At 43.7% G+C, this 11,816-nt stretch overlaps 4 protein-coding genes across 4 annotated transcripts; 2 read left to right on the top strand and 2 right to left on the bottom strand.

The window, feature by feature from the left end:
* The first annotated feature begins 1,800 nt into the window (after window positions 1-1,800).
* On the top strand, window positions 1,801-2,526 carry LOC143955275 (uncharacterized). Its single transcript, XM_077465354.1, has one exon. It carries the CDS (start codon window positions 1,817-1,819, stop codon window positions 2,474-2,476), a length of 660 nt encoding a protein of 219 aa, XP_077321480.1. The 5' UTR covers window positions 1,801-1,816; the 3' UTR covers window positions 2,477-2,526.
* Window positions 2,527-3,807: 1,281 nt separating this feature from the next.
* Window positions 3,808-4,330, bottom strand: LOC143955276 (histone H3). Its single transcript, XM_077465355.1, has one exon. It carries the CDS (start codon window positions 4,282-4,284, stop codon window positions 3,874-3,876), a length of 411 nt encoding a protein of 136 aa, XP_077321481.1. The 5' UTR covers window positions 4,285-4,330; the 3' UTR covers window positions 3,808-3,873.
* A 1,965-nt stretch (window positions 4,331-6,295) lies between these two features.
* LOC143955278 (histone H2B 1.1) lies at window positions 6,296-6,766 on the bottom strand. The gene has a single exon (XM_077465357.1). The coding sequence runs from the start codon at window positions 6,736-6,738 to the stop codon at window positions 6,358-6,360; it is 381 nt and encodes a 126-aa protein (XP_077321483.1). The 5' UTR covers window positions 6,739-6,766; the 3' UTR covers window positions 6,296-6,357.
* Window positions 6,767-6,953: 187 nt separating this feature from the next.
* LOC143955277 (histone H2A.J) lies at window positions 6,954-8,451 on the top strand. The gene has a single exon (XM_077465356.1). It carries the CDS (start codon window positions 7,060-7,062, stop codon window positions 7,453-7,455), a length of 396 nt encoding a protein of 131 aa, XP_077321482.1. The 5' UTR covers window positions 6,954-7,059; the 3' UTR covers window positions 7,456-8,451.
* The last annotated feature ends 3,365 nt before the right edge of the window (window positions 8,452-11,816 follow it).

The raw sequence follows: 11,816 nt of genomic DNA, 5'->3' as shown, positions 1-11,816 counted from the left end.
GGCGAGGGATCCGAAAACAGAAAAGAAAGAAAAAGAAGATCAAAACAAATTGGTATGTTGTGGGGTTGTAAAAGATCTCTGTCCTCAAACGTAAAGCCAATTCGGTCTGGGGGTGAAGATGTGCGGGGTTCATTTGAGGATAAGGCTATTTGAGCCTGGGTGAGCGCCTGCAGCCTCTGTAGGCTTGTTCATGAGATTGTGCCTACCAGGCCGTTTTTGTTTTGGGGGGCCCATGTTGAAAGTCGGTGGATCACATCAGTGGATTGTGTTTCCGGGGTTCTGTACTGCTGATATTTAATTGTATAGAGTGAGTCTACAGAGTGGGGGATGGGGTCAGGATGGGGAATGATTAGAAGGGAGAGGGGGGGGGGGGCGAGGGGATGGGGAGTGAGAGAGAAAAGGGGAAAGAGGAGGGGGGAGAAGAAAAAAAGGGGGGTTTGAGTGTTTTTATATTTGCACATTTATGTACATATATATGTAGAGTTATTGATTTGTGTCACTTAATAGGTGGTCTATTTTAAAAGCCAGTGGTACATACCTTTTTTTTTTTTTTTACATCTTATTAGATAGCGTGGAGAGCATTATTTATGTTAGCAGCTTCCCTTAATAATATATATATTTTTTTAATATATATATATATATATATATATATATATATATATATTTTTTTTTATATTAGTTTAGTTTAGTTTAGGTTTGATTAGTTGGGGTTGTGCGCATTAGTACCTTATTTATATTAATTATTTATTTATTTATTTATTTATTCTCTCTCTTCTTTATACAGTATATTTTCTAAGTAGGCTATATAGCTGTGTAGTAAAATAAGGCAATAAACTTACTTGGCATATTTGAAGGACAATATATTTATCATGATGATTGATTAGCAAATAATGATACATTACCACCAGAATAAACTACTTACTAGTCTGCTGTGTGCAGTGGCTACAATCTTACAGTTGTCATAATGAGCAAAGAATGATACATAGTACATGAAATATGACATGTTCTCATCAGCTGACACCTTTGTATCTCTAAAACCCCATACACACTATCAGATTTTCTACTGTTTTTTTTTCCTTGAGATTTACCAAAACCATATAATAGGAGGCCAAACCTTAGGGGTTTCAATTAGTATACAATCAGGCAGGCCCTTGTACTACATTGTTTTTGTAAAGCTGAAGACAAAAAATCAGCAGAAAATCTGATAGAGTGTTATATGAGGCTTCACAATCTCCCCCATCACATCACACAAGGATCTCATGGCACCGGCTGATGTTTTTGTTCCCGGCTCCTTCTACTCAGCTATAGATGAGCAGAGTTCTGTATTAGAGGGGAATGTTTCCTGATCTTCACTCTTCACTCATCTAATGTGAAGATGATTGTAGTGGGAGATGTGAGAAGATTGTTTTCTGATGAGAATGTGTGTAGAAAAGCAGGTAGAAGGAAGAATGGGACACACGCTCAGGAGGATGGATGTGTTTGCAGCCTCTGTGTTCAGCCTCCTGAGCAGATCATGAGAGCGGTAAGTGACAGATCGGTAAGTGACAGTCCAGTGAGCAGATCGGGTCCCCGATAAAGATTGGACATCCTTCTATTTCTTATTATAATCGTTTTTCTCTCTGCCAGGGAAACACAACAAGAGAGAGAAGATTCCCCAACACTGGAGTGACAGTGAGTGGGCGTGTCTAGCGTGTAACCAATAGCAGTGCAGAAGGCAAGTTCTATATCAACCAATAGAGGTGCAGAACGTCTCTATATAAGGCAGAGCACCACACATACACGATATTGATCTAGTTTCCAAACCTCGTTGAGAATCATGACTGAAACTGAGAGCGCCCCAGCCGCCGCTCCTCCAGCGGAGCCCGCCGCCAAGAAGAAGGCGACTAAGAAGGCGGCAGCCGGAGGAGCCAAGAAAGGCAGCAAGAAGCCGTCCGGTCCCAGCGTGTCCGACCTCATCGTCACAGCCGTGGCCGCTTCCAAGGAGCGCAGCGGGGTCTCCCTGGCCGCCCTCAAGAAGCTCCTGGCCGCCGGAGGATACGATGTGGACAAGAACAACAGCCGCCTGAAGATCGCCATCAGGGCGCTGGTGACTAAGGGGAGCCTCGTCCAGGTCAAAGGACATGGAGCCTCCGGATCCTTCAAGATCAACAAGAAGCAGCAAGAGGGCGACAAGGCCAAGAAAGTCACCATCAAGAAGAAGCCATCGGCTGCGGCCAAGCCCAAGAAACCTGCGGCCGCCAAGAAGCCAGCCAAGTCCCCCAAGAAGAAAGCCCCCAGCAAAGCAGCCAAGAGCCCCAAGAAGGCCGCCAAGAAACCGGCAAAGGCTGCAGCTGCTCCCGCCAAGAAGGCGACAAAGAGCCCCAAGAAGCCCAAAGCTGCAGCCAAACCGAAAAAAGCCGCCAAGAGTCCGGCTAAGAAGGCGGCTAAAGCCAAGACAGCAGCCAAGCCCAAGAAGGCCGCTCCGAAGAAGAAATAAGAATACCTCCCTCATCTCCACCCCCCAAAGGCTCTTCTCAGAGCCACCCACCTCCTCCTATCAGAGCTACACCTACCTACACATACCTACCTACACCCACCTCCTAACAGGCACCAGGGGCCTCATAGACTTTACACACCGTCTAGATGAGATGTTCCCATCACACATTGTACATTTGTCCCTTGCAGGGAATCTCCGATTACATTTTATGAAAATCCCACAAATGATCACTAGAGATCCTGTAGATCGGAAATCCCTCCTGCTATAAAGGATCGTTTCAGGGGCCCCATCCCACCCACATCTGTCATGTGAAGATAGGAGACCTGGAGGTTTTCCCGCACACTGTCTGGGATCTCCCCGGGGGAGGGGAACATTCACACTACAATATGTCATGTGATCGGTAGAAGGGAAATCATTGTACTGATCGGGAATGTTGGAATGATCAGCAACAAGAACATTGTATTATGCGGAGAATGGACTCTCCACTGTCATAGAATTCCACATTTTTCTCCCAAAAATATGAAGAGGATTAGCAGCTCCGGTGTGACATTTGTGTAGAAATTGATCTCCCGGCTCCGCTTTTAGAAAGTTCCCCGTATGAGGATATAAACGGTCTTATTGGCTGATCGGAATAGATGTAATTTGTCTCAGCAGATAGGGATCTATACGGTACACCATCCACTATCTGCTGATTGGCTGACATATACAATAATTTGACGCTTGCAATGAGAAATGTACAAATCTCTGCAGGGTGCCAATAATTGTCTTCTGTAGATAATGAATGAGAAGAGAGTGTAAGATGTGCTGATGGGAAGGTGTAACGATGTGATCGGTGTGTGTGTGAGGGGGGAGAGATTGGAGAAAGTTTTAGAATAGCAGAGGAGAGATTCCTGTGATAGATCGGGGAGAGGAAATGTCTTCTTCCTACAGAAGAATGAATAGTGAGTGTGAGATGTTTTACTATTTATACACCGGAGCTGAGGAAGAGGTGATCCCGGGATCTGTGTACAGGAGGGGAGATGAGTTCTTACTCATCTTGAACACATTTCCTTTCCCCGATCTCCTTGTAATGAGGGAAGCACAGAGATAGGAAGAGAATCTTTCTAGGAACTGGTCTGCCTCTCCTATATATTATTACATTGTATTATGGTGGGAAGAGATCGGCAGGAGAAAAGCTCTTCCTAGAGAAGTGAGGATTGTTACTTTGTAATCGTCTTAGAAATGTTAGAGATCCGAGTGCAGAGAAGGATGAGAAGAAAGAAGAGATGTGGTGGGAAGGATTTGTATGATGTAGTGGAGATGAGATAGTATGGAGCTCTCTGAGGAGGATGTGGTGGCTCTGAGAAGAGCCTTTGTTGTTGTGGGGGGTGGCGATGAGGAGGTCGGTGGGGGGTTTATTAGGCCCTCTCTCCGCGGATGCGGCGTGCCAGCTGGATGTCTTTGGGCATGATGGTGACCCTCTTGGCATGGATGGCGCAGAGGTTGGTGTCCTCGAAGAGTCCTACGAGATAAGCCTCGGAGGCTTCCTGCAGAGCCATGACGGCGGAGCTCTGGAAGCGCAGGTCGGTCTTGAAGTCCTGGGCGATCTCTCGGACGAGGCGCTGGAAGGGCAGCTTGCGGATGAGCAGCTCGGTGGATTTCTGGTAGCGGCGGATCTCTCGGAGAGCCACGGTGCCGGGCCTGTAGCGGTGAGGCTTCTTCACTCCGCCGGTGGCCGGGGCGCTCTTGCGGGCGGCTTTGGTGGCCAGCTGCTTGCGGGGAGCTTTCCCTCCGGTGGACTTACGAGCGGTCTGCTTGGTTCTTGCCATGGCTGATCAATGCTTCCAATCTCCACAAGGAATACAAGTGTGAGAACTCGGGCAGTGCGGCGTCTATTTATACACATCACTGCCTTCTGATTGGACAGCTAAAACACACCCCTTTTCATGATTGGTTTGCTTAAAAAAAGCGGCATTTTTAAAATGCCCGCCAAGATCTGCCCGTTCTCTGTGTTAGTAGAGTTCTCTTCTTTGTGGGGTGGGGGAGGGGAGGGGAGGGGAGTTCCTCCACATCACACAATGTGTAAGGATTAGGAGCTCTCACATTGGACTGCTTGTCTCCATAATAAATGAGATGACAGAAAATCCTCCTCCGATCTCACTGATCGGATTATTCCGTTCTTAGTGAATAACAAGTAGAAAGGTGACTTGTACAGCTTGTTCCATCCAGCACAATTCTGTACTAACATGGAGGGACAGATCGCTGAGCAGACAATGAATCGTGTCCCAGCCAGCCAGCATTGTCCTCCCTGCTCCGGCCACATCTGGGATCGGTCGGTGTTCTCATTGGTTTCTATCAGATCCATGTGGATACAATTCAACTAAACTGCTACAATGTATCCTCTATGGAGGAGCAACACTGACACCTGCTGGTGACAAGAGAAATGACTTCTGTGCGGGGATCTAGGACGTGCTACAATCAGATTTCATTGTTTTCTTTCCGAATCTAATTTCTAAGAAAAATAGGTGATTACAACGTAATCTTTGGGAATGAACACAGGGCGACTTCTAGATTGCATAATTAATCTGATGAATTTGCATTAAGGTTTTGTCAGAAAATTCACTAAAAACATTATTTGAACCATATTTCTCACGATATCTTCATCATGTTTACTTTACAATGAAATCGCAGCTCTGATATGGTGTATGTGAGTGGCTTCTACAAGAGCCTTTGTGTCCTGCTGGGATGATGGGGGGTGTCGGGGATTTACTTGGCGCTGGCGTGTTCGACTTTGATACTAATTATTATAACATTAATAAAATACAGAATATATATATTGTGCCATTTACACAACTCTTTACAATAAAAATGGCGACAGTACAATCACAATATATTTCAATACACAAGCAATATGAGGACCCTGCTAATGGAGTTTACAATGCAAAGAAATGTTTTTATAATGAAGGATTAGAAATCCTCCTTCTCAGTGTAAGAATTAGAAACATTGAGATTGGATTATGTTTCCCATATCTCAGCAAATTAGATGGCAGAGGGTTAAATGTTCGTTGTAACCCCCACTTTCCAATCTATGTATTGCAATCGGAGGCATCTGATATTTACCAAATATATATATATATATATATTGTTTTGTTTTTAATTAGAGAAAAGACACACACACTTATATATAGAGGGATACAGACCAGGAAAGCCAACGTGTGCCCAGCTGATGATCTAAATCCCCCATCTAAGGTGAGTAGATGATTATGTATAATAGTTGGATTCCCATGAAGAAAATAGATGCTATATGACACATTTGAATCAAACACAATGTGATGTGTAAGTAATATTTCTAAGCAGATGATCCCTAAACGATTTAGTAAAATTAAGAATCCCCTTGTATATGTGTCTCTGCAGACATTAGTCTTACATAAGCCATAAAGCAGAAAGTAAACGTGTAGGTGAAAACGATATATACTATATTATAGAAGTGTTATCCTTATATACATAAATATCCGCTTTCAATTTACGGGAAAATAAGGTCCCATGTGTTCTCTAAGGTGGAGCAACACTGACACCTAGTGGTTATGAAATCCAGGTCTTCTATACGGAGATTTGGAAAGATATACAATGTGATTGGATGGAAATAAAATGTCAGGAAATTCGAAATAAAGGGAATCTGCAACACCAGCTTGTATTGGGAGGGATTTCTTACTATAATACAGCTTCACATGTCCAACTTCATCAGATTGTACAATTGTTATAATCGGTTAATTCTTCATTGAATGCATTTAGAATCTCTAATTGCGACAAAATGTGATGAGAGCTCATTGATGGAAATGGTGGGTGGCTCTTAGAAGAGCCTTTGTGTCTTGTGTTGGGATGATGATGGGGGGGATGGGGGATTACTTGGCGCTGGTGTACTTGGTGACGGCCTTGGTGCCCTCGGAGACGGCGTGCTTGGCCAGCTCTCCGGGCAGGAGGAGGCGGACGGCGGTCTGGATCTCCCGGGAGGTGATGGTGCGGCGCTTGTTGTAATGAGCCAGGCGGGAAGCTTCGCCGGCGATGCGCTCGAAGATGTCATTGACGAAGGAGTTCATGATGCCCATGGCCTTGGACGAGATGCCGGTGTCGGGGTGGACCTGCTTGAGCACCTTGTACACGTAGATGGCATAACTCTCCTTCCTGCTCTTCCTCCGCTTCTTGCCGTCCTTCTTCTGGCTCTTGGTCACGGCTTTCTTGGAGCCCTTCTTGGGCGCCGGGGCGGACTTGGCTGGTTCAGGCATGATAAGGGTTAATGTGATCCCTGCTGTTTGAAGCAAATGTGTGCTGGAGCCGCCCTCATGTGCTGCTTTTATAGGCGTCCTATGCAAATGAGTCTCCTCCCCTCCTCACTCTTCTATTGGAGGATTCAGTCATGTGATGGGGAGGAGTGTTTTGCTTTCCTTCTTCGTTTACTGATTGGTGTAGAAACAATTCAGAACACTATTGGCTAGCTTGAAAAGTAGCCAATCAAAGTGTTTGATGTCACAGCATTGACTGTATAAATATAAGGAGACCCTAGAAGGTGGTTATCTTTGTCAGTGTAACGACACAGGAATCTCAAAATGTCTGGCCGTGGAAAGCAAGGAGGCAAGGTTCGGGCTAAGGCCAAGACCCGATCATCCCGGGCTGGTCTGCAGTTCCCAGTCGGCCGTGTTCACCGTCTGCTCAGGAAGGGCAACTATGCGGAGCGGGTCGGGGCCGGAGCTCCCGTCTATCTGGCCGCCGTCCTCGAGTATCTCACGGCTGAGATCCTCGAGCTGGCCGGCAACGCCGCCCGCGACAACAAGAAGACCCGCATCATCCCCCGACACCTCCAGCTGGCCGTCCGCAACGACGAGGAGCTCAACAAGCTGCTGGGCGGCGTCACCATCGCCCAGGGAGGAGTCCTGCCCAACATCCAGGCCGTGCTGCTGCCCAAGAAGACCGAGAGCCACAAGGCCGCCGCCAAATCCAAGTAATCCCGACAACTCCTTTCTACTCCCAAATCCTTTCATTTCTACAACACAAAGGCTCTTCTCAGAGCCACCCACATCTCTCTACAAAGAGCCCCCCACACACCCCTCATTGTGTCTACCACATCGCATGCAATCAGCCCTCAATTGTCTGCATAGCTTTACACGGGAAATACATTCTTATTTATTCACACTTCTAGTACAGGAGATCTGTACAGGGAGGACAATGACTACATATAAAGAGCCTGGAAATCATTATTGGGGGATCCGGTCATTTTACAGGGATTGATCGTCATTATCCTTCAGACTTTAGTTCTGTTGAATTTATTACAGATCAGAAATCATTCATTATATAATAAAACAATCACCCCCGACTGATCAGCAGCACAGATCTCAGAATGTCCCTATTATGGCGGGCGGGGTATGGAACGGATTGGCTTCATTTATCATGGAACCTTCCCAATCACCTCAGATCGGCTAATCTGACAGAAATGTAATGATACAAAGTTTCAGTTCTTCCGGGGAACGTTCCAGGCACCTTATAAACGCGCTAAAATATTATATTATATCAAGGGGTTTGTATACAGAATCATAGAGAATGTTTTCTATAGAGATCAATGGAAAGTCTACAGAACGAGTATTTACTGGGCTGAAAACGGAATAAGATCTCAGAAGACATTTCTTTGGATTCCTCATCAAAAACATTATTGGCTCATGAAGGGAACGCCCACAGGTCTAATTGGCTCATATTTCAAATTGCTACTTTCGAATTTGCCCGCCAGAATTCTTTAGAACGTTACAGAGAAATTATCAGCCCTATTATACCGCCAAATCCGACACTGAGACATTTATCCGAGAGATATCAGCGATTTATTTTGAAACGGATTCATCCGGAATAGAAATCGATTCAAAAGATTGTTGAATAATGTGAAATATGTTCTCTGTTATTAGATTTATAAAAAGTGAAAGGAGTATTAAATGGTTTTATCTTAGAAACATAAATGCGATTTTTTTTCTCCCCTTCTTTAGTAATCTCTTATAAATATGGAATTGTTATTAACAATAGTAACTGGTGATTTGTGTAATCTCCGAAAAAGAACTGGAAGAAGAGGTTTGTCATCAGATCTGTATAGGATCCTGGGACTGGCCTCTATCAGTTACGGATTTCCTCAATATTACAACTAGAATATTAATAAATAAATAAATACGTGAATGGACTGGTAGAAATCATGACACTGCCAGATACATAACGGTGTGTACAATAAAACACATAATCAGATCTGCCTAGAATTATGTAACTAACTGGAAAAAAAAAAAAAAAAGATACAAATATGTACTATGAATCAATAAAGAAAATATTGCGATTCTGACGAATTACATCCGTTTCCATTCAGCAAAATATTTAAACGTTTATAAATAAATGACATTTTCTGCAGTGTAATACATGAATAGACCCCGCCCCTTCTCATCAGGTCCGCTCATCTTTACACAGGAAGGTGAGATGTAGGAAAAAAATGCATTTCTTTGTTTCCTTTTCAAAATAATCTTTATAAATATGAAAAATTGAAACTGATGTTTGTGTTATGAAGTGTTAAAGATGTGTGTTCTTTGTGATATCTAACTGACCATACACTGTTCGATCTGCTTTACTAAAGCGACTTAAGAACACAACAAAATGATTTCTCCAATGTTGTATCTAATTGGGTAGAGAGTTGATCTATAAAATTTTACAATCTGCACTCAGGAGGATGAAATATTAAAACTTTACTTCTTCCACCAGTAACAAATGAAGGAATCCGATAATTGTACGGAAATCCTCCATCCATTCCCTGCTGAGATTTGGCGCTACACTAGATCTGCTTCTCTGGATGGAATGTTCATAAGATCCCATACACGTGATTCGATTTTGTTACCAAAGCCGTATAATAGGAGGTCAGACCTTAAGAGTTTCAGTGTATACAATCAGGCAGACCCTTACACTACATGGTTTTTGAAAAATCTGCAGAAAATCGAAAAGTGGGTTATATGGGGCTTTAGACCTAGTAGAGAAATGTTCAAATAAAGCTGATCCGATCCCAGTTCTGGACGTTTCCTGACAAACCCAAACTACTGTTTTTAATTGGCCCATTAAAGATTAGAATCAATCGCCCCTCATACAGTGTGATCACACTTAGATCGCCTACATAGGGTGAATGTCACGTGTCCAATCCCGAGAACAAACCCCCCGCTACAGAAATGTGTACAACGCGTCATTCATTTTCCACGTTTACTTCTACTGATAACAAATAGCGGTATGTAGTTCTTTGTATGAGAAGGTGGGTGGCCCTGAGAAGGACCTTTGTGTAGATGAAGTAGGTAGGTGTCTATGAGGGTTTAGCCTCCGAATCCGTAGAGAGTGCGCCCCTGGCGTTTGAGAGCATAGACGACATCCATGGCGGTGACGGTCTTCCTCTTGGCGTGCTCGGTGTAGGTGACGGCATCGCGGATGACATTCTCCAGGAAAACCTTCAGCACTCCGCGGGTCTCCTCATAGATGAGTCCGGAGATGCGCTTGACACCCCCTCTGCGGGCCAAACGTCGGATGGCGGGTTTGGTGATGCCCTGGATGTTGTCCCGGAGCACCTTCCTGTGCCGCTTGGCGCCTCCTTTCCCCAGACCCTTCCCTCCTTTACCGCGACCAGACATGACGAAGGATTTTCTGCTCAAACAGAAACTGAGCTCCGCTGTCTGCCTGCCCTCCTTATATACAGCCTGGGCGGACCTGATTGAAACCTTCCGGGGAAAGAGGCGGAGTCACACCCATCCATTACAAAATAATAGAGAATGTAATTCCTGTAGTCACATACATTAATGCAACAGCAATTACATGTCCAGAAGATTCATTTATTCCTTCTTCTCAATTATTTATTTTCTATTTATACCTGTAGATTACACGGAGAATATGAATCTTTAATACTTCATAACAGAAAAACAAACAGCAGTTTCAATTATTCATAGTCATTTCATATTTATAAAACATTATATTGAAAAGGAAACAAAGAAACACATTGTTTTATGACATCTCACCTTCCTGGGTGTAAGGCAGAGCGGACCTGATGGGAAACATGCCGATAAGGGGCGGGGTCTTTTATTACACTGCAGAGAATTTCATTCATTTTTAGAAGCTTTTAGATATTTTGCTGAATGGAAACGGATGTGATTCATCAGAAGCGCATCTCACTATCATGTTGTAGGGGGGATGCTACATTCCGACTTGGAATAAAAGAGAACATATGGAAATGTTTTACATTTTTTTATTCAGTAATCTTCAGAATCCATTTCTATTTATTCCGGATTAATCGATGGAAATAAAGCATTGATGATATCTCTGGGATAAATGTCTCATCTGATGATCTCAGTGTCGGATTTGGCGGTATAATTGGGCTGATTATTTCTCTGTAACGTGCTTCGCTATTCAGGCGGGCAAATATGAAAGTAGCAATTTGAAATCGGAGCCAATCAGAGCTGTGGGCGTTTCCTTCATCAGCCAGTAATGTCTTTCTTTTCATAATTTTAAAAGAAATATAGTCTGAGATCTTTCTCCGTTTCAGTCCAGAATATATTTGTTCTGTAGACTTTTCATTGATCTCTATAGAAAACATTCTCTAGCAGGGCGGGTTCTGTATGGTGGAGAAAATGAAAAGACGAGAAGAAATGTGACATTCATATTTCTAACGGATGTATTATTCTTGGTTGGATAAACTGCCCGACAATTCAGAGGAGCGTTGATCGATGTTCCCGGAGGAAGAGATATCAGATTTTAGTGTCGGATGTCTCTATCTGAGATCATTGGAACGTTCCATAGAATTCCGGCGGGAAATTTGTATGAATGAATTTCATATTTGCACCAATCACAGATCTGGACGATTTCTTCAGATAATAAAACGTATTTTCCTTCCAAGGAGTGTGAAGGAGGATCTGAGATCTGTGTTCCTTTCAGCTGGGGGAGGTTTATTCAGCAGAATTAAAGGATGGAGGACAATAAAAAGCAGTCCCTGTAAGGAGATCACATCGTTCCTTCACATGAAATACGTTCTAATAAATGATACAAATCATAGAAGCTCTGAATTGCTGTCAGGACGGACGGGTATGGAGGGGTGGATGGTTTTGGTTGGAGGGTTTAGCGGTGAGTAGACGATCAGCATAGAAAGATTGGAATGAAAAGAGATGAGAGAATGATGTACTGTGATCACATTTCCTGTCATTACTCCTCACCTCTATTACAAGTCTGAGTGTGATAAGAAGACAAAGGCTTTGTCTTTACAGGGAACTTTACCTGACAGTATTAATAATATAGAACTTAATTGGAGAATAGGAATAGAAACCAG

The sequence above is a fragment of the Lithobates pipiens genome, unplaced genomic scaffold (genome assembly GCF_037356315.1).
Source record: "Lithobates pipiens isolate NorthernLeopardFrog02 unplaced genomic scaffold, aLitPip1_a1.2 Scaffold_35, whole genome shotgun sequence".
NCBI classification, from domain to species: Eukaryota; Metazoa; Chordata; class Amphibia; order Anura; family Ranidae; genus Lithobates; species Lithobates pipiens.
The sequence above is the reverse complement of the archived record's forward strand: the minus strand, read 5'-3'. Positions and strand labels throughout refer to the sequence as shown.

Coding starts and splice junctions, on each gene's coding strand:
- LOC143955276 (XM_077465355.1), bottom strand. CDS start 4,284: ATGGCAAGAACCAAGCAGACCGCTCGTAAGTCCACCGGAGGGAAAGCT.
- LOC143955275 (XM_077465354.1), top strand. CDS start 1,817: ATGACTGAAACTGAGAGCGCCCCAGCCGCCGCTCCTCCAGCGGAGCCC.
- LOC143955278 (XM_077465357.1), bottom strand. CDS start 6,738: ATGCCTGAACCAGCCAAGTCCGCCCCGGCGCCCAAGAAGGGCTCCAAG.
- LOC143955277 (XM_077465356.1), top strand. CDS start 7,060: ATGTCTGGCCGTGGAAAGCAAGGAGGCAAGGTTCGGGCTAAGGCCAAG.